This window comes from Sinocyclocheilus rhinocerous, unplaced genomic scaffold (genome assembly GCF_001515625.1).
Source record: "Sinocyclocheilus rhinocerous isolate Xijiao unplaced genomic scaffold, SAMN03320098_v1.1 scaffold153, whole genome shotgun sequence".
Taxonomy (NCBI): domain Eukaryota; kingdom Metazoa; phylum Chordata; class Actinopteri; order Cypriniformes; family Cyprinidae; genus Sinocyclocheilus; species Sinocyclocheilus rhinocerous.
The window spans coordinates 4,280,509-4,303,653 of record NW_015660878.1 but is presented as its reverse complement, the minus strand read 5'-3'; the positions used below and the strand labels follow the sequence as shown (position 1 = coordinate 4,303,653).

At 36.4% G+C, this 23,145-nt stretch overlaps 1 protein-coding gene across 1 annotated transcript in view; it reads left to right on the top strand.

The window, feature by feature from the left end:
* Window positions 1-23,145, top strand: part of anks1b (ankyrin repeat and sterile alpha motif domain containing 1B) — a 183,630-nt gene that overhangs the window by 82,458 nt on the left and 78,027 nt on the right. Inside the window, exons 10-11 of the mRNA XM_016534846.1 lie at window positions 2,269-2,419; window positions 14,363-14,499. Coding sequence (XP_016390332.1) covers window positions 2,269-2,419; window positions 14,363-14,499 — 288 coding nt within the window. The remainder of the gene's footprint in view (window positions 1-2,268; window positions 2,420-14,362; window positions 14,500-23,145) is intronic.

The window sequence follows — 23,145 nt, the reverse complement described above, 5'->3', positions numbered from 1 at the left end:
CACAATCGGCATACATATCGGCAGAAATACACTAGTAACCAACCAGACCACTCTGGTAACCACCTACAAACCACAGTAGACACCCTAGTAATGCTGTAGTAATGACAATTAACACTATAGCAAATATCTAGCAATGCCCTGGCAGCTGCCTACAACAATGTATGGTCTTGGAGGCGACTTTTGCACGGGCAAGCACCACTCCTGCTCACTGCTTGTAATCTTCCTTTTCGCACAACCCTTTGATTCACAAGTGGAAGCTAGTTAGCTTTGTGTTTATGAATATTCATACCCACACTAATACATGCTGAACCGCATTTATATATGTTTTAAACCACCTGTGTCCGAGTGCAGGGCTTAAAACTAACTTTTTACCTGCCAATGGCCGGCCATAAAACTCTTTTTGCAAAAACAGGCAGTTTTTACTACTACAATGACTAAACATATTTACAATGTTTTTAATTTGTCCTTTAGTTTACTTGGTAACAAACAAACAGATTTATTGATTTATCTTTTTTTTGTTCCTAAAAAAACGTTGAGATTCTCATCCTTTGCATGTTTTCAGCAAACGGAGCAGGCCATCGTGTTACGCCTGTTTCACACATACTCCGTTTGCAGTGCGTATGTGGTGCGTATTTTTTTCCACACCCATGTTAACGGATTAGAGCAGATTACCGAACTGAAAATTTGAAGGGGGCCAAGGGGGGTGGGGGCCGTCCCGATCTCTTTCTGGGGGGACCTATAAAATTTGAAATTAAATTAAAATCTAAAATCTATAAAAGGTTAACATTAGTGCTGTCTGTCAATCGATTAAAAAACATTAATCACACATTGTTCTGTAATTAACGTTAATCAGCGACTAGAGCAGTCGTGATTTCTCTTTTTCTTTTGTTCTTTGATTTACATCAATTACATACTTCAGCAGGTTTTACTTTAAAAGCAGTGCTGTCTCTTTAAAACCTGATGCACATGACGCGGATCTGACACATTTCCTATTTTCTCCAAACTCTTTACGGTCATTTAAGACTTTATAACTCATGTAAGACTACGTTTACGAGGTAACTCGCCAAAATACGTATTTTGACATAATTGTGTGTGTTTTCGTCCATTGAAGCGCTACTGGTGCGCTGTCTAAACCGACTCAGCATATGTGTACAGCCGAACAAGCACCGTTTAGGCGGCGTGACCCCAGGTATGTGTCACCACATTCTCGGGTTATGAAGAATAAAGAAGGGAAATGTTAATCTTCCTAAATGAAGCAGCAATATCTTCTCAGGTAATAGTTATTAGAACCGTGTCTAGGGACAAGCGAACCATCACACTGCTCTGACCTTATCAGCCCGTTTGTATCCAATTTGATTCGCTCTTGTCGCTTACAGAACAGCTAATCACCATGATCTTGTCTTCGGAAAAGATTATTTTATTCACTTACGTCAGAAACAGCGAATCTCTTTAAAAACTGTCTGTTGTTCTCACTACATTGCATTGTTATATTTCGTAAAAGTTTTACCCGCCAACCCAGCGACTGACACTGTTACATATACTCGCCAACGCCGATTTTTACTCGCATTTGGCGCTTGCCGAGTGTTAATTTTAGGCCCTGTCTGAGTGTGTATGGAGAGTGAGTTTTTTATTTACTCTTTTAACCAAGACCTGATCTTTAGTGTCTGTATGGAATTAACTTGAACGGCTGTATCGTAGACAAATCAGGAGAGAAACAGAGAAAGAGACAAAGGTCTTTCTTTCAATCCCGTGTGATAAATCGCTCTGCCCCTGTGCCCGGCGCATGATGGATGTGTCTAATGCTTGCTGGGTGATGCAGGATTTGGGACTGACAGGTAGAGTAATAGTCGTCTGAGAAGAAATCGATGGGGTTCATGGGAAATAAGTGCGATGACAATGGGGGCAGCTTGGCCTGTGCTATGTTTACTTTGAGGGATGGTTGCCCTCACACGCCTGCTGTGTTGCACCCATGAAGACAAACAGGCAGCAGGAGGTGATGGCAATGTTTCATTGACGATGATAGAGCAGGGTGTCATGGATGGATGTTTATCACTGTCATTTGGCGCGTCAGACAGAACGGTTGATCTTCACGGAGAGAAGCTCTCAATTGGATGCTGAGTGTTTTTTTCACACACGAAAAAAACTTGGTGCCTTTTTATAGCTGATGTGTAATTTTTTTGAATTCTATCTATTCGTCCATTCATCCATCCATGGATGGCTATCTGTCTGTTTAAAAACTCTGGTTTGTGTTATGTTGTTTGTGTGCAGGACAAGCGATGTGCTGAAATTGCCCATTCTCCATCACTGGATGTGTTTTTACCAGAAGATGAGGACAACCCTTACGAGTCAGTGGCTACAGCTGTCACACGCAAACCCTGCTCTCTGGACATCCACCTCCACAACGCCTGTCCTCGCAACGGTTAGTAACTTCAAATCAATGAAAACTAATAAAATCAATGAAAACTAAATAAAAATCAATGAAAACTAAATGAAAGCTAAAATGAAAAAAAAAAACAGCATTCATACCTGTCAAAAAAATGCTTCATGCACCTCAGTAAATTCAGCACCATTCAGTAAATATAAAACGTCATTATCAATCCATTTTTATTTCATTATATGATGTATTTCCAGGCCAAACAAAATATTAAATAACGGAAAATGGGCAGGACTTTATTGTATTCTTTGGGAGTTGGTTGAATTGTGAAACATTCATAAATATGTATGTATTATTTAATACTACAAACCCAATTCCAGAGAAGTTGGGACGTTTTGTAAATTGCAATAAAATCAAGAATCTGTGATTTGTTAATTCTTTTAAACTTTTATTTAATTGACAAAAGTACAAAGAAAAGATTTCCAAAGTTTTCACTGACCAACGTAAATGTATTTTGTAAATATAAACAAATTGTGTTTTTGACGGCTGCAACACATTCCAAAAAAGTTGGGACAGAGGCAAAATAAAAGTGAAAAGGGTGTCCATGTTAAACTTTTTTGAAACAGTTCATAGTAAGCAGGTGAATTGGTAATAGGTCAAGGTATCATGTTTGGGTATAACAGGAGCATCTCAGTCTTTGCAAGCAAAGCTGGATCATGGCTCATCACTTTGTGCCAAATTTCACAAGAGAAGTGTCAGAGACAAATCAAGAATCACATTTCACAATGCAAAATTGCAAAGAATTTAGTTCTTTCACCAAGACCATACATAATAATGTGAAAAGATTCAGGGAATCCAGAGAAATCACAGTACATGTAGGGGAAGGCAGGAAACCTCAGTTGAATGTGCTTGATCTTTGAGCCCTCAGATGGCATTGCATAAAAAAACCGTCATGCTGTGGTGTTAAATATAGCCACATGGGCTCAGAATTTCTTCAGAAAACCACTGTCATTTACCACAGTCTGCTGCTGCATCAAGAAATGCAACTTGAATCACTGCCATCCAGACTTTCATTAGCGACAGAAGCAAAAGCAAACGTCTGTCATGGTATGGGGGTGCAGCAGAGGCAACTGCATGGGTGACTGGCATATATTGGGATTGTACAGAGATGTATACTGCCAACAAGATGATGTCTTTCATGGGAAGTCCACGGTTATTATATCAAGACAATGCAAGCTCTCATTCTGCATGTGCTACAACAGCGTGGTTTCATAGAGACAGAGGGAATGTGCTAGACTGGCCAGCAGTTCTGTCTCCTAAATGTATGGCTCATCATGAAAAGGAGAATCAGACAACAACAATCACAGACTGCTGAGCATCTGAAGTCTTGTATCAAGCGAGATTGGACAAAAATTTAGTTTGCAGAACTTTTACAATTAGTATCCTCAATTCCTAAACAATTAAACATTGTAATTAAAAGGACCGTTGATGTGACACAGTGTTAAACATGCCTCTGTCCCAACTTTTTTGGAGTGTGTTGCAGCCATCAAAATCAACATTTGTTCATATTTACAAAATACATTTTACATACTATACATACTATTACTACTTCTAATAATAATAATAGCATTCTTCTTCTTCTTCTTAATAATGATAATCATCATACTAATTTATAATTATAATAAAAATATAATGTGTAAATATTTATGAATAATTGTTGCTCTTCTCACAATCTACAAATTTTACAATGGATACAATAATAATAATAATAATTATTATTATTATTGTTATTATTGTCTAAATATGTATAAATGCTTCACAAACCATTTCTTATTATATTATATTATATTATATTATCACGTGTAGCTCTAACCAGCTTTTAAACACCTGCCTGAATGTTTATAGTAATCCTGAAGACGATCATTAGTTGGTTCAAGTGTATTAAATTATGTTTAGACAGTGGAAAGTGCCCCTCCAGGAACTGAGTTGGACATTATAACTTATCCCTAGTGAAAAATAAATATACTAAAATGTATTTGAAATACATTTATTTAATGCTAAGTATACTACAAATACATTTAAATATTTATGTACTTAATAAAAATACCCTGCATTTGTACTATTGGTATACTAAACTGGTATACTTAAAGTCTGCTAAATTGGAACAACTAATTTTGTACTTAATGTACTTTAATTATGCTGTAGTAGTGCTGAAGTTCAACTAAAGATATACTGAAGTATATTTGATTGTGCTAAAATGGAACTATTGCTAGTATACTTTAAATATCTTGCATTTAAAAACCGATATTGTTCAAAGATCATTCAGTCCTCATCAACAGTGACATTAAATTACATTTAGGCTTAATATTAAGAAATTGTCCACAAGTAGTACTTCAAATAAAGTTTTATTATCATTTTTATATCAGTAAGTCTCAAGCGATATGTCAGTATGTTAATAGTTTTGAACTATACTTAGTATGAAATAAATGTATTTTAAATATGTTACTTTTTTACTGGGGATATTCTAGCATATTATATTATAGCATATTAGAAATACTTCACAAAACAGCTGTACATGCTTTATTTTTAGACCAATAAGAACATTGGGTCCCATGGCCCCCCCCTCCTCCTCCTCCTCTTGTGGTAGTGTTTAGGTAGATGAGCATAGTGCTGGGATACCGCAGTTCTTTCCTTTTGCATCATTCCTGCGGTAAGGGTTAGGGTTGTCGTGGAAACAGATTTAGCCTTACCCAGAGAGGTTGGTGAGTCACCTGCAAGTTGTCATGGAGACGCAGTGAGCCGTGTTGCCTGTAGGCCAGTGATTCACACCTGATGCAGCCGCAGTCGCTGTTTATCTTGCAGACGACTCTATTAATGTAGCACCACAGTCCTGCGGGACTTCACTTCATCTGTGTGTGTGTGTGTGTGCTTTATGAAACTATTTCCTGTGTTACTGTACTGTAACCCTCTGTTGGTGCTTGTGCTGATGTTTGCGTGAAGATTTGTGGATTTTGACCAGCTCTATTTTTGGCCATTCGATATCTCCACAAGCATGAAATCACAGCTTGCAGGACTCTTTTCTCTGCCTGATTATAGTCAACACTGCAGGAAAGCACAGGACCAATCAAAACACTCGCACCGGTATATCCGAGAATAAATAGAGATGCTTGCACATCACCGTTATGACGGGATAATCACTGTGTTGGGTTGAATGAATTCATGGTCTCCAAGGACAAATCTTTAGAGTGCATTTTGATTTCATGTTGCCTAAAGGCGAATTTTGCAGTTTTTCTCATTTCTGTCACAGTTGAATGTGCAAGTAATAAGAGAAACAGAAATATGTGCTCATAGTTCACCTCTCTAGGTCATATCCTGTGTGAGTCTGTGCAAGAATGTTAACCATGACTGGTAAATAATGACTTGCAACCAACAAAGTGGTTGTGAAATGTTTGGTAAGACTAAAGCAATATGTGTTTAAAATGAAAAGTATCATCGAGAATGATCATGAAAGCTAACTTTTAAACTCAACAGGCAAAAGGAAACAAGGTGGGAAACTAGTTAACTGGCTGTTGTCCTTTAGGTGTCATCTAGGTTACCATTTCCACCCAGCTTTTGCAACAATATTGTGTTATGTTGCACGATCAGACTGACTTTGTGGGATTTGCTGAGGATTTATTAAATGACAGCTTGTCAAAAACAGGATTTAGGTGGAAAGAATCAAGACGTGGCTCAGCATAAGTCCCGTTACATCTGCTTTGGTGTGTCTTTTCCTGTTTATTTATCTCTTCTGTGTCCCTATCTTCTGTCTGTCCCCTCCTTTTCTTCTTCCTCTTTTTTTTTTGACTTAAATGAACAAGTCGTGCTCAATTACGGGCATGTGATGATCCTAATGTAAGACATTTTTCCAGTATGTGGCCTCAGATTACAGTAGTTCAGCTGTCTCCAGTTCACTCTTATCCAACATTAACATACCTCAGCAAATCATATGTATGTGTTTTTCTTTGTGTGAAGTGTTTATCCAAATATGTAAAAAATAATTGGTGAGATTATGGTGGTGTGAAAGAAGACAAAGTGGGCATAAATATTAACAAATAATTTTTGTTTCAATACTTTGATGTGGCTGGGTGAGTGATCAGAAACAGCAGCTCTTAAAGCAGCCAAAATAACATACTAACCCAGCTGCTGTTATGTCTGTGAATCAAAGAACAAAAGAAAAAGAGGCAATCAATAGCTTTTGTAACTTAAAGGATTCATCTATATTTAATTTAGAATTTTGTGTTTGATAACTTTATTCAATTTCTGTATATTTTCTACTTGCTGAAGGGTACAGGTACACTTAAGTTCACTTACCAGGAACAAAGACAGGGGCAAAACACAACAAAACAGGTCCATGATCCTGACATATACAGTATATACATATATTAGGGCTGTCAGTTTAACACGTTAACTTAATTAATTAGTTATGAAAAAATAACACGATTAAAATATTTTAAGGCGGTTAACGCACTGGCCCCGCCCCCAGATCTGTACGTCATCTTACATTTGATACAGTTGACTGTTGACAAATATGATGCAGGACAACAACTCCATAAACGCAGTTGTGCCCTAAAATTCAAGATATTGGGGCAAAAAAGTGCCCCATGAGTTTTTGTCTCATATATCATATGATAATCGATATCACACGAGTTGCGAGAGCAGCGAGAGCAATATCACATGAGTGCTGTTTTTGTCACAAAGTGTGGCTGGGTGAGTGATCAGAAACAGCAGCTCTTAAAGCAGCCAAAATAACATACTAACCCAGCTGCTGTTATGTCTGTGAATCAAAGAACAAAAGAAAAAGAGGCAATCAATAGCTTTTGTAACTTAAAGGATTCATCTATATTTAATTTAGAATTTTGTGTTTGATAACTTTATTCAATTTCTGTATATTTTCTACTTGCTGAAGGGTACAGGTACACTTAAGTTCACTTAAATTAGAAGTTATTTTTAAAAGATAATAAATGTAATTGATAGCTCTCAATTATACTGTAATGTTGTATGGCTATAGTCAGTGGTTAAATAGAGAAAAAAAACAATTTCATAGAGACATAGTTCATAGAAACATAGTATCGGTATCAGTCATACTCGCCTTCAGTAATAAAAAAAAGATACCATTAAAAAATATAAAAAATATCTTTGTTTCTACATTAATTTGAAGATTGAATGTGAAATTATTGCAATATAAAAGTATATTTAAAAACAGTAATGTTAGGTGGGATTAATCGTGATTTTTTTGTCTCATATATCATATGATAATCGATATCACACGAGTTGCGAGAGCAGCGAGAGCAATATCACATGAGTGCTGTTTTTGTCACAAAGAGCATGAGTGCAAATGTGATTTTATACAACAGTTCAGTAAATAAGAAGTTAATATTTTGTTGTATTTTAAATGCAATGTTGTGTGTTTTTGTTAAATTTTGCCAATGAAAATATTACCTACCATATAAAGTCACTGCAGAATTGTTGTGCGTCTTTGAGCAACATAGCGGTGTTTGAATGAATCCGCGTTTTCAACTAATCATGTAAACCAATGATTCAAAGGCCCATTCATAGAGAGAGCCGTTTACTTCATTCCTGAATGAATCAGCCGAATGAATGAATGACTCATAAAGACATTTACTGCCACTTGCTGGTAGTTTTAGTTTCTTTTTTAGAGTATAATTTCATTTATTAAAAAAATTTTAATAAATAAATTCTGTCATCATTTACTCACCCTCATGTCGTTTCAAACCTGAATGGCTTACTTTCTTTTGTAGAACAAAAAAAAGAAGTTATTTTGTTGGTAACAAAGCTGTTTTGGTCACCAGGTCAGTGACTTTGATTGCATGAACAAAAAGTACTGAGATGAAAATACTGAAATACTGAATCAGTGCTTTGACCAATGTGGTGGGGTGAATGAAGACATGGGCATAAATACAATATAAATAAATTCAACATACATTAAATTCAATTTATATATATTATATATATATATATATATATATATATATATATGTATTTAATTATTGTTTTATTTTATTTACTTTTATATTCACTGGAAGTACCAACGTGTCCAGGCAGGATGTTTGTTGTTCAGTAAATCAATCAGTCAGTCTAAAATGTACAATATAGTACAATAATCTCTGGCAGTTGCATCATTAAACTTGGTAGTTGTGCCACCAAAACTGCACATAATAATGTGTTTGGATATCCATATTTCTGTGCAGTTGGAGTAATGGCCTGCTAATCTTTTAGCATCTGTGTCTGAAGAGTCTCTGTGTTCCCATGGCTCCTACATGCCTCATTTCTCCCTCAGTACCGCAGCTCAGAGAGGTTAATGGCTAATGGCTGAAAGAGTAAAACACAAGTCGAGTTCATCCCCAGCTTCCTGCCCATTACCAACAGAGTCAAGCCCCACTGAGCTTCCTACGGCAGTCACAGATCCACCCGCTGTTATCACAAAAACAGCTGCGAGTAGTTTTGACAGTCACACTCTTTCCCACCAGCTCCGTTAGGATCTCTCTTTCTCACATGCACTCGTACGATCCCCCCAGCGAGGACGAGTGTTTTGATCCACCGCGAACATTGTTTTAAATGGGACTCTGACAGGCGTCAATAAAGAAAGTACAAATATAAGCGTGTGTGCAAGCGACAATCGAGTCTGCCATTTTGTTTCAATTATTAACGCCGCTCAGTTTAGTGGTTCATGAATATTCCGCCATCATTTGCATACTAGAGGAACCAAGCTCGTCAGTATTCATGACACTGGTGTTTGAAGGGAAGAAATGAGCTGTGTGTAGAAGTGTGTGTCCGCGTGGACCCAACTGACTTAATGGTATTTCTGTAATTCATTAGTCTGCTCAGCGTTCACCATGAATACAGAATATCATTTTATCATGCAGTTTCAGTGTCAGTCTATAAGGCTGACATATGTTGGTTAAAGTACTTGCGTATGAGTGAGGTGAAGTCTGAAATATTCAGCAAAGAGTGTGTCTTATCTCTGAGCCACAGTGGTGGGTTTATTGTGAAACATGCTAAGGTTTCAAATGTGTGCGAAGACAGGAACAAACACCATCAAGCATGATCTGTGATTACCCAAGGCCCATTTAAATGGCTTTAACGCAGATGGTTTCTTTCATTGTCTTTCCCAGACTTGCATTTATCTAGCTAACTAAATGAGGACATACCATAGTCATCTATTGTTTTTATATAAAGTTAGTTGTAAGTACAACTTATTTACCCACCCTTAGGTTGTTCTGAAAATGCATGAAATGCAAATATATGTTGTTCCTTTCAACACAAGGTGAAATTTTGAAGAATATCCTGGCTCTATTCAGTATAATGGAAGTGAATGAGGACTGGGACTGTCAAACTCCAGAACAATGTTGCTAAAACTAAACTAAAACTAAAAATGTTTTTTGGTAATTGAAATAAAGATGCAATAAAATATAAATATTAGATAAAAAAAACTTAAGGAACGAAAATTTGAAATGTACTAAAATGACTAAAACTAAAGCTGCTATAAAAGTAAACTAAAGCTAAATAGAAAATATTAAACTATTAATAAATAAAAAATATTAATAAATACTATTATAATATATAAATACTAAAATATCACTTCTCCAAAAGGTTAAAAAAATCTGCTAAATAAATTACGAAAGTGGTTCATATAATTTGTGCACTCTATATCTTCAAGCGAATAGAAATACAAGTCATTATTTATTTAAAATCCCAGCTCTCCTGGAGGGCTCACAATTCTGGCTATTTTCTCGCAATTGCAAGTTTACATCTACAAAATTGTGAGAAATAAACTCGCAATTCTGACTTTTTTCTCAGAATTGTGAGATATAAACTCGCAATTGAGTTATAAAGTCAGAATTGTGAGAAATAAACTCGCGATTCGGACTTTTTTCTCAGAATTGTGAGATATAAACTCGCAATTGAGTTTGAAGTCAGAATTGCGAGATAAAAACTCGCAGTTCTGACTTTTTTTTCCTCAGAATTACAGAATACAAACTCGCATTTGTGAGTTATAAAGTCAGTATTGCGTGATATTAATTTATTCGCAATTGCGAAAAAAGAATTGCAAGTTTGTCTTGCATTGTGACTTTTCTCAGAATTGCGAGTGTATATCTCACAATTGTGACTTTTTTTCTCAGAATTGCGAGTTTATATCTCACAATTTTGACTTTATTTCTCACAATTGCGAGTTTATATCTAATAATTCTGACTTCATTTCTCAGAATTGTGAGAAAAGAAGCCAGATTTGTGAGATAAAAACTCAGTTACCTTTTTAAAATTTTTATTCAGTGGCGGAAATGGGCTTCCATAAATCTGGACATTAAAATAAGTAATAATGTGTTGTTTTAACTTAAAAAAGTAAGTGATTTAAAATTGTACGTTCAGTTAACTTTAGTTTACTTAAGTTGGAAACTTAAGTTATCTCAACAAATTAGAAGTTGTTATAACTAATTGCAGCAGCCTTTTTTCACAGTGAATGGTCTGATTTCACTCACAGACTGATTAGGGCTGGGTATCGAGTTCGATACTTTTTAGGCACCGACCGAATTGCCTCGATACCATCGAGTATCGAAAAACGTCTCGTCGTTCGGTACCAAATTTCGATACCTAAGGGGTTAATCTCATCAACGTCAGTAAGGCGCAGATCGATCGGGGGAAGGGTCCATAGGTCCTCATATGGCTTGTTAACTGAGGGGTGTTACAGAGTATTTGTTAAATATAGCTAACAAAATATATATTGTGTGTTTGATTGGTCCAGACGCTACAATGTACTGTTGATGAAATTAAATATATTATAACCTCTGAGTCAGAGCAGCGATCATGGAAGAGAGAGCACAGGCAGACAGCGCTAGAAACTGCTAATGCTTATCAGTAAATCAGTAGAAAATTAATAGAAATGACGATTCTGTCTGAGCTAGGTGATTCTGTCACACGCACTAGTGTAAATGTAGCTAACAGATGTGTAAACTGAAGACTATTTGAGCTTTATTAAAACTATTTGCACTGATTTTTTGTTTGTTACATTTTGTTCCTTTGTGCAGTGGCTTTGAGTCTGTATAAACATCAACAAGCTGAAAAATAAAACCAATGTTTTTTTTTTAGATAATGTAATCTTGTTCAAATAGATTTCATAAAATTGGTATCGAAAAAAGTATCGTTCAGGAACCGGTATCAAACTCAAGGTATCAGTATCGATATCGATATCGAAAATTTTTGAACTATACCCAGCCCTAAGACCGATTGATCTGCTTCTTGACTTCACAGACTCACTGAATCAATAATCTGTTTGCAACTCACTGGAGACGAAGATGTTCAGTGAATGATGACTTAAATTTCAGTCTGTTGCCACATAGCACTATAGTATGAGGAACCATTTGAACTATTTTTATAATATATTTATGGTGCTTTTTGATCATTTTTGAATCTGGAAAGCTCTGATTCTACATGGAGTATTCAAAATGTTCCTTTTGTGTTCAATAGAAGAAAATTATACAAGGTTGCAATGACCATGATGATAAAGGTGAATAAATGAATATAAATCTTTTTTTTTTTTTTTTCATTTTGTTTGTCAGATTAAGATTGCTTTTGGGGACTGTTGTGTCCCTAAGTAAACATATGTGCATGCTTGGATTTGATGTGTTTTATTGCCTAATTACCTGCTTGTTTACTGTTACGGTGGAATACAGGGGAAAATTATGCTTTTCGCTTTAAGTCTCTAGTGTTTTGACTATGGCAAATCTTGTTGCTCATCTCCTGCCTTTTAGTTGGCAATCAACTGATTTGAAAAACAGAAGGAAAGGAAGATGAGGAGGGTGTTGAATAAATGAATGCAGCTTGGATTTGTCTCTGATTTTGTCCGCATGGATGCTGTAGGGCTTATTGACTCACTTGGTAGTCACTCATTTAGAGCTAACATAATCATGCCATACTGTTTTCTGCATTCCTTCATGCAGGACTGGAGAAACAGAGATTGCACCTAAAGGGATGAAGTTACCGTTTCTGAACAGCATGGCTTTCACACAGTATGAGCTGTGTGTGATTGATGGAAAAGGTTTTTCTCAGTAATTTGGTGGAGGAGTCAGATGTAACCCACCCTTCACCTCGTTCTGCTCTCTTTCTCTTTTCCTCTGTTTCATCCCTCATTCATAGAGAGTGATCACACTCTAGAGAAATCTGCTCAGACGATAATGTACAGTACACGTGCTATTTTCAGATTATGTTTCTTGAAACCAAAACGCACATACACAGACACACACAGCATGTTGTACTGATCTGAGGGATGAGATCTTGTTACCAACATTGTTAATTATAATTATATTGGTAATAGTTGTTTTCTCATAGGATTGAGAACAATACAAAAAGAAGTTATGACTTTGGACAATGCATGCTTCCCTTAAAAAGTACAATAGTGGTACCATGGTACAGTAATGGTGTCAGATGGTGAAACCATTGAGCTGAATGTTTGCCATATTCATGCATCATGTTATTTGTAAGGTAATTCAAGAATATCATGTAACTACGCTGGTATATCTCCAAAAACAATAACATTATGGTGTTTTTTGGTATTGTCATCTGTCACCAGAAAGATGTCACCAAAGGTCTTGAAACTATTTATAATCATTATTTCAACATGGCTGAGTTTGATGTTTGTTGGTGTTTGATTTTGTTGGTTGGAGTTTGTTGGTATTTATTAATAGTGTCTGATGGAGTTTGTTGGTGTCTGATGAAGTGTGTTGGATGGATTTTATTGCTATCTGATGGATTTTGTTGGTGTTGGCTGGAGTTTATTGGTATCTGATGGAATTTGCTGGTGTCTGATGAAGTTTGTTGGTTTGTGTTGGTGTTGGTTGGAGGTTATTACTATCTGATGGAGTTTGTGGATGTTGGTTGGAGTTTATTGCTATCTGATGGATTTTCTTGGTGTTTGTTGGAGTTTATTACTATCTGATGGAGTTTGTTGTTGTTGGTTGGAGTTTATTGCTATCTGATGGAGTTTGTTGTGTTGGTTGGAGTTTAATTCTATCTGATGGAATTTGTTGTGTTGGTTGGAGTATATTGCTATCTGATTGAGTTAGTTGGTATTGGTTATAGTTTATTTCTATCTGATGGAGTTTGTTGGTGTTGGTTGGAGTTTAATTCTATCTGATGGAATTTGTTGTGTTGGTTGGAGTATATTGCTATCTGATTGAGTTAGTTGGTGTTGGTTATAGTTTATTTCTATCTGATGGAGTTTGTTGGTGTTGGCTGGAGTTTATTGCTATCTGATGGATTTTCTTGGTGTTGGCTGGAGTTTATTTCTATCTGATGGTGATTCTTGTGTTTGCTGCTTTCTTCTATGTGGATTCTTATTAAATACTCACGTTGGAACTTTTTTCGTCTACCTTGTCTTCAGTCTGTGCACACACGTTTGCACAGTTTGTTGAGTTTTTTCATCAGTATGAATTGGCATTATGGAGCACACATAGATAACAATGTAAGAGCAACACACTTTTTTGTTTGTTTTTACAAACTAAGGGATGAGTTGAAATTATTTTCTATGTTAAATGACACTGACAAAAGCTGACATATTAATAAAACCTTTCACCTCTGTGTGTCACACACTGGATTTTAAAGTGTTAAAGGTAATGGTGCAAAGGCTCTGCGTTAAATGCTCAGTGTTCAGCCATTTCATTAGCATTGAAGGTCTCCTTCAGAGTTTTTTCTAGCTATTGCTGGAAGTGATTTCATGGAATTTCTGCATCATTTAGTTTCTTTCCAAAAGCCCTTTCGCTTCCCATAAGTAGCACTTCTGGCCATTGACTTTAGAATCAATGGCGTTAATACAATTCTGTATTAAAAACCCAATTCTTTCCTAGAGGTCACTTCAGGCTCATTGTTTTTAATGTATGAATCATGTGGTTTTAATTTCAATGTATCTCAATCTCTCTGTTTTTTGTCTCACCGAAGGCCACTTCTCACATGTGTCAGTCAGTGATGCTGAGCGAGGTAACCATGGTGACGACTCTACAGGCCTGACTCCTGACTGCTCGCCTCCTTCACCTGATACGGCCCTGAGGAACATCGAGAGAGTCATCCGCCCCCAGGTACACACACACACACGCACACGCAGGAACACGTTCTGCTCTCAAGGTTAATGGTGCTCTTTTAGATAAAACATAGTCTGGCTGTAACTATCGCAGCATCTGTGTGTGGGAGTCACACACATACACACACACACACACACACACACAGTACAGCAGTACTGTCTTACATCTACGCTAAGATATTGAGCATTCTTCATCTTAATTATACGGCTATTATAAATATGCACATGCCCGACGGGCGGATTCTCTTCATGCTTTGATATGCAATTGTCCCAAGCCGCCCTCATTTTCACTCTTTCTTCAAACTTGAGGGTTTTTATTTGATTAGCATCAGTTACAGTATAGTAAGATCAAGCTTGAAAGTAATTGCATTATCAAACCAAGTGGCATTTATTAACAAATAATAATTACAGAAGCACACTAAGCAAAATATTTATAAAAAAAAATTATTTAGATAATAAATTAATATTAATTATAAATTATATTCATTATTAATTATTATAAATGTAAATTAATTATACATTACAAAACGTACATTGTAAAGTTGTAAATAAAACATAATTCTAGTAATATTAATTGTTATTTATAATTCTAAATGACAAAATATACAATGTAAAAAAAAAAAGTTCTGCTCTAAAACGTCACGTTTAATTCAACGTGTTACTTGCAGTTTATTTGTAATTATTTCTGAAATTTGTAAGCAATTTCTAATTGAAAATTCATCCTGCAACAGATTTTTTTAGTGTATAGAAGATAATTCACTAACAATATGCTGCAATTCATGTGCATTAAATAAATGATATGGATATATCATGTAACAGCACAAATACCCGCTGAAAAACTGCTGAATAAAGTTTACATGGCACAATTGTCTTTATCCATTTCATCAGCATTCGATGAATTACTGCTGCCAGGATTGCTATAAAATGTTCATAAACATCTTTTTTTAAAAACTCAATTCTGTTTACTGCCTGCTTTCTGTGTGTGGCAATAGTGGCACGTTTATTTATGAGAGTAGCGCTTACCTTTGCAAATTAGGCTCTATCTAGTGCTATATCAGTATAGATAGGGCCTGGTTTAACTGGATTGCAGGTGGTTATTGAATAAATAATACCAATTGGGACCAGATAATATGACTCAGAATAGTCAAATGAGTTCCGAGAAAAGCTCTAGCATCATTTGTTTACAGTTGACACTTGGTTAAATATTTTATATTTAATGCACGTGAAATTCATATGTTTGTAACTGTGGCTTAGGTTATCTATTTGAGGCCACTGTGTATGATGTTGTCTCTTTTCTGCAAAGTCTCTTTCTCTCTGTTGGTTTCGTGCTCTGTGTTTGTGACTTATTATTCTCTTAGAAGAGTGTGAATGGGCCCTTTTTGTTCCCCATCAGAGTGCTCAGTGCATCCTATAAGAGTCATGTTTGTCCTCTTTTCAGTCAACCACAATCCCTCGTTTATCTGAGCTGGCCCTCTTTTGGGCCATGTTGTCTGCATGCTGAGCGCCCGCAGGATTAGAAAGAGACACAACTGTGCACATTCTCCCCCACTGTCTTCAACAACAAACTCCGCAATGCTCAAGTTGGGCACATGACGTGTTCAGTGCACTTTCCTAAAGATTGATTTCGTTCTTTTCTTCATTTCAAACTGCACTTTAGTGCTGCTAAGTGCAGTCTATCTTCAACTGGTGGTGAATAAGTCACATGTGACTCTCTCTTACTTATTTTATGCCTTTTTATTTGTCATGATCTTTTCTGCAAAAAACTTCAAAATAATGCTAATCTACAACCAACCGCCAAGCTATGTATGCAAATGTACCAAATGAAATCTGATTTCCAATAAATGTGGGTTATAAAACCTGTTGCGCTACATGGCATCAAAACTGCATGCATGACACAGCAGTCTGTATTAGTGGTAGCTAAATCATCACACAGCACTCATGATCACTAAAGTGGACTTCCATCAGAGCTGATGAGGGCTCCGGCACACTGATGGGCCAATTGAGCTCCTCATTTGCTCTGTACACCACTGGATACCTTCCTTGGGCCAAGTGCGTGGACCTTACAGCTCTATGCACAAGCGGAGAGGAGTCTAGTCATGTCTGTTTAATCATAAGCTCTATGGCCCATTCAGGTGTGCCTCTGGTTCCCCTGGGAGAAAGGAAGAGACTGATGAGGGATCATTTGCATCTAGCTGCATTTAAATCTCAACATAAGGCACCATTGATGAAGTGTCTGTTCATAAGGAGAAGTCACCCAGGGGTTAATAACCTGAGCTTGTAACTGAAAAGTTGTAGGTTCAAACCCTGAAAGGGCTGGTCATTGAGCTGTCCTCATTTAGCAAGAAACCTAACCTCAGGTTACTACATGGAGATCTTCACTTTAATTTAAAATTCTGCTGCTTCTATTGTGACTTTATATACTGCAAGCTGCTTGAAAAAAATAAACTAGCCAGAATAATGTGGCAAATATTCTATTCTATTCTATTCTATTCTATTCTATATATAAGTTCTATTAAAAAACACTAGTGAGTTGCCTACATAGCATTTTTAGACAACATATACATGCAGTCATACGACAAATAGACATTCTATTCTATTCTATTCTATTCTATTCTCCATTACATATATAAAACCGTGAGTTGCCTGCATAGACAGCATTTTTAGACAGCATAGACATGCAGTGGTATGACAAATAGATATTCTTTTCTGTTCTGTTCTATTCTTTTCGATTCTGTTCTGTTCTATTCTATTGCATACATAAGATCTGTTCCAAAATCTAGTGAGCTGCCTACCTAGACAGAATTTTTAGGCAGCATCGAAACACAGTAATGAGACAAATAGATATTCTATTCTTTTCTATATATAAGTTATGTTCCAAAACCTAGTGAGCTGTCTGCCCAGACATATTTTTTGGCAGCATAGAAACAGTCGTAAGACAAATAGATATTCTATTCTATTCTATTCTATTCTATTCTATTCTATTACATATAAAGTTCTGTTCCAAAACATAGTGAGCTGCCTACCTAGACAAAAGTTTTAGGCAGCATTGAAACAGTCATAAGACTATTCTATTGTATTCTATTTTATTCTATTCTATATATAAGTTCTGGTCCAAAACCTACTGAGCTGCGTGCCTCATAATTTTTAGGCTGCATAGAAACACAGTCATAAGACAACTCTATTCTATTCTACATAATAGTTATTTTCCACAATCTAGTGAGCTGCCCGCCTAGACAGCATTTTTAGGCAGCATATTAGGCAGCGATTTTTATTGGCACACATTCATAAGACAAATAGCATTCTGTTCTATTCTGTTCTATTCTGTTCTATTATAATTACATATATAAAGTCAGTTCCAACATAGTGATCATCCTAGATAGATGTTTTAGGCAGCATAGGCATGCAGTCGTAAGACATTCTATTCTATTCTATTCTGCAGATAAAAGCTCTATTCTAAAAACGAGGGAGCTGCCTACCTAATGACTGCAAAATGATGATGCGTTCTTTTAGTCAAAATCTAAGGCACAATCATTCAAGAAACCTTTGTGATGAAAACTCTCCCAGAAAGCACTGCAACACTCTTAGTGATCAATACAAAATTCAAGATTTAATCCATTTAATCCAAAACTAAATCATAAAACTCAATATTTGTATCTGCTATGTAGTTTATGCATATTATTAGGGTTTTGGTTAGTTAGCTTAGCAACATGTTAATTGGAATGATTTGATCCTAGTAGAATTTGCAAGAATCCCCTTTTAAGCATTAAAATACAGATCATTTTGAATGTGGATCACTTATGTGGTTCCATTTTGGTTAAGATGCTGCCTTAGAAGGTAGCTGTCTATGCAGACAGCAGACAGCTTACTACAGTAGGTCTTGGAAGCAGAGCTGTAGTGTATTATTTGAAAATGTGTTTTCAGACATTACAACAATTGTTTTACCTGATTTAATCTCTGTTTAACAAGGCTTTCTGGTCAAGAATTGATTCTTGATCTGCATCTGCCTGGCAGAGGACAATGCATAATTAAATTTGTTAAACATTTAATTAGCCTTTGTAGAAAAGCAGAATGACACGTGAAATGTGTTCTTTTGTGTGCTTGAATGTGGACAGTAGGAGCTCTTGAGCTGTAGTGGGGACAGAAAATCCTTTTGATGCTTTATCAACTATATTCACACATACACACACACACACATAAACACAACCACTGTAATACAGCTGAGCTATTACTGCATGACTTTATTCTCAAGTGTGTGCTTTCTCACTCAGGTTGCAGGAAAGAGAAACACAATATAAACCTGTCATAACTGGTTTAAGCCTATTCAGTCAACTTCAATGTAAATTTAGTGGCATTTGGCTAAACTGATTTGAATAACAAATATCTCTGATATTCAGATCGGAAAACAGAAAAATAACCTGTTAAATGACCACAAGAAGTCCTTGGGCCCTATTTTAACGATCTAAGCGCATGGTCTAAAGTGTACGGCACAGGTGCACTCAGGGCGTGTCCGAATCCACTTTTGCTAATTTAACGATGGGAAAACGGTCGGTGCGCCCGGGCGCATGGTCTAAACGGGTTGTCCCTATTCTCTTAATGAGTAATGGGTGTTTTTTGGGCATAACGTGCAATAAACCAATCAGAGTGTCATCTCCCATTCCCTTTAAAAGCCAGTTGCTCTCGCGCCATGACGGGTTCGCTATTTACATGGCAGAATGTAATTTTTCATTTTTAAAAATGTTTGTGTGCTGCTGCGCGTCCCTGTGTGTAATAAGCAAAGTGTACGTGCGTTGTGCACCCGCCTATAGGCGCATATTACTAACGCGCTCTTTAAATAACAAAGAAAAAATATTGAGCCAGACTTTAGACCAGGTTTTTGTTGGTCAATGGCGCAGTCTATTTCAGTTGCCTCAAAATAGCAACGCGCCAGCAATGCGCCTGAACACACTTCGTTTTCAGACCAGCACGCCCATGGGCGCACAAATGGGCGCAAATGCATTTGCTATTTAAACAACGCATTGCGCCGGATGTATGATAGTGCCCCTTTTTTTATCTTACACATCTGTTTTTAACAAGTTCACAGGTACAGATCTTTAGATGCTTTAGGTTGTGTGTGTGTGTGGCACAGTTTATCTGTGTTGAAGCCCAACTGTGATTAATTTAGCTGTAAGTGGTTCTGATAATCTCGCTGCCCTTTCTGACAGTGCAAGATGCTGGAGAATGATGTTCCCTGCGTTCCTCTTGGCTGATAGAGATTAGAAAGAGAAAACATGTTCATCTATCTATATGATCCTTCCTATTTTTTTAAATAATTATACAGAATTTGCAGTGGTTGTGTGAATTTATGAACACAATTGTACGCAGTTGTAAAAAAATGATGCGCACACAATTACGCAACACCAAGTCTCTGAGTTAAAAGAAGTTCAGGCTGCATTTGAAATATGCGTCATTTTCAAAGACTTACAACTGACAGCGTTCATGTTCGCACTAAGCGTCTACATAGCTTTTGTCTATTTTGATGACAGACATTACGAATCAGTCTTTTAGAAGAGAGTATATCAGCCTCTGATGAGAAAGAGAGAGAGATACTCAAAGCTGTCAAAATGCCTCTCGATGTGAAGCACAGCCATTGGGCTGAATTCACACAGTACAGAGGACTCCTACAGCCACTGACCTGCTAGTTCTCCCTCACGACTGTTGTGAAATTAAAATTCTAAATTGAAATTTGATGGCAGTGTGTTAGAGGAGCTGTGAAAGCAACTAACTTTCAACCATTGGAGCGGATGGTTGGAGAGGGTCATGACACCATGATGTGACCTTTTCTGCTTTTTATTGACCTTTTATGTGTGTGTGGGTGTGTACTTGTGAGAAACAGAGAGTTTAAATTAAGAAGTGTTTAACTGGCAGTGTGATCAAATGTGTGTGTGTTTGCACTGCGAGTGAACTAAAAGTGTAGCTCACACAAACTCATCAGTGACCTTGTGCCATGTGTCTTCTGTTGAAATCTTCCTGTATGCTCTCAAAGCCCTGTGGTCATAACATATTTTGCTTTTTCTCTTTAATAGCAATTCAGGAATAAAAGATAATTTCATGCGCCCAGCTGGATTTTGAGAACCCCTTTGGCAATTAAACTGTAACACCGCTGATGAAATGGTGACAAACTAAATGATGCAGATTGCATATTTCATGCCCTCAGCCCCTTGAGTTTCAAGTTTGTCATGCTAATGATGCTAATATCATGTAATTCTCTGTGTGTGATACAAACAAACACAGCGTGAAGCACGAGCTTCATAACTCTCCTTTACTTTTTTTTCTTGAACATTTACCTCTCTGAAAATGTTGTTTGCTTCCTTTCTTGCGTACAACACAAACTTCCGACCTCAAATATAAAAATAGTTATTTTAAATTGTAATGCTATTTCACAATATTACGGTTTTTACTGTATTTTTTTTATTAAATAAATGTAGCCTTTTTCAAAAACATCAAAATGTCCAGAAGACTTTTTGTTGAAGCTATTTTTGTTGTATTAAAAAAAAAGAAGCAGCAGCATGAACATTCTGTTGTAGAGGTTCAGGTAATGAGGTAAATTATGACAGAAATTTCATTTTGGTTGAACTTTTCCATTAATTTCCCATGATTTCTTCTGGTTTTGCTTGTTACAGGATCATTTAAGGATAAAAGGTGTTGTTAAACCCTGCAGTCGGTTTGATTTGTGCTCTGAGGCGTCTCATTTTGTAATGAACAGCAGCCCCTCCTCCTTTGCTGAGTGTGTTCCTGTTGCCTTTTTTTAGCAACAGGAACTCTATATTTGGTAATGTTGTTGTTATTGCGGTGCTCCTGTTCTTGCAGCTTTGCCTCCGTTGTCATGGAGACGGCAGTTGTATTGAAGTGAGTGAAAGTGTGTGTGTGTGTGTGTTTATGTGTGAGATGGAGGGCGAGCAAGAGGAATGTTGATAAAGTGTTGCTCTACGCATCAAGGTTGTTCAACACCTCAATCTGTATCTTTATCTGGATGAATAAACTGCTTACGGCACTCAGTATTATAACCAGCCTTGGAAACAGGCTATGTTTCATTTGAATTATTGGTGCACTTTCAAATTCACATCCACACCCTCAGTGGAGCAGCTAGTGTCAAAAGAGAACATCGATTTGTAAAGAACACCAGTTCTCTTATAACATTGTAAGTTGACTTTATCACTGTAAAAGTAAAAGCTTCTGATTGGATCACCAGAAACAGATCTTAACACAAGGCATATACAAAGTTATAGTGTCTCAGAGATTATGAAATATGACCAAGGGAGTGTCTTTCATATTTTGCGAATGTACAAACCCTGTTTTAGTCAAATTTCAGGCAAAACATTTTTTCATTGTTTTATTTTGTCATTTTCATCTTATGAAAATTACACACATTTTCTAAATTCTACATTCCCAAGTTCTCATTACTGTGCAATAAAATAAAATACGATTTCCATTACTGCAGTTCTTCTCAACCATTTGACTCAAAGGCTCCCTGTTGCTTTAATTTATATATTTTTTTATTAACAGAAATTGGGAGTGTTGATAAATTTAATTAAAATGTATTGATCATGATTTATTTTATGATTTCAGTATATTCAACAGGGTTTCCGCGGGGTCTTAAAAAGCCTTAAATTTAGTTGTATCAAATTTAAGGCCTTAAAAAGTCTTAAATTGTACAAGAAAGTCTTAATTATGATTTTAAGAGGTCTTAAATTTGGGGACGGAAAGACCAGAATTGCGATATGGCTGAATGTGACGATTAAACTTCAAAATTCTTATCATTTCATTGAATAAACATGAGCACTGCACATTCAAAGTCCGATGCTGCGCTGCTTTGTGTTCTGCCGTTATCGGGGAAACAGTTATATTTCTACCAAACGCTCCACCTGCTGTCGGAGAATGAATGAGCATTTTCTTCTGAGTTCAGACCAATGCGAAAATCGACCCATGTTTTTTTTCTTTATCTGTCAAGTGGCAAACACGCAGAGCTTTAAATGTGAACTGGTGGATCGATAAGAAGACAATGCATTATAAAAATCTAAACAGAATAGGGGTGTGCGATATGTATGGTCTGCGATAATATCGTAATTGTTGTTTTAACGATGTGCGATTTGATATTATGAGTATATCGCGAAAAGCAAACACAAAACACACCTACAGAGTTCACGCATACATTAGGTAATGAAGTCTAGTAGGTTAGACTAGTGCGCGTGCGCATTTAGAGTGCGTTCTTTCACTGCATGATCAGTCTATTAAAATGCATTAAAAATTATCACATAATTTAACATATGGGGCAGAAAATATCTTTATATCATTTCATATAGTTAATATAACACGAAGAGTGACGTTTTTTTCTCCAAAAGTAAGCATGATTACAAATTGATTTTGATATTGATTTTATACAACAGTTCAATAAACAAGTAGTTAATATTAAGAGACTTGCGTTTTAGACACCATATTTCCTGTATTTTCTCTATTTCTCCAACAAAAATCATTTCAAACACAGCCACAGCGCTGTTTTGCGTCTCTGAGCAACACGACGCTGTTTTGTTCCTGAATGAATCAACCGTGTAAATGATTTGGTTCAATCGCAATGACTCACTTATTAACAGTGACTTGCTGCCACCTA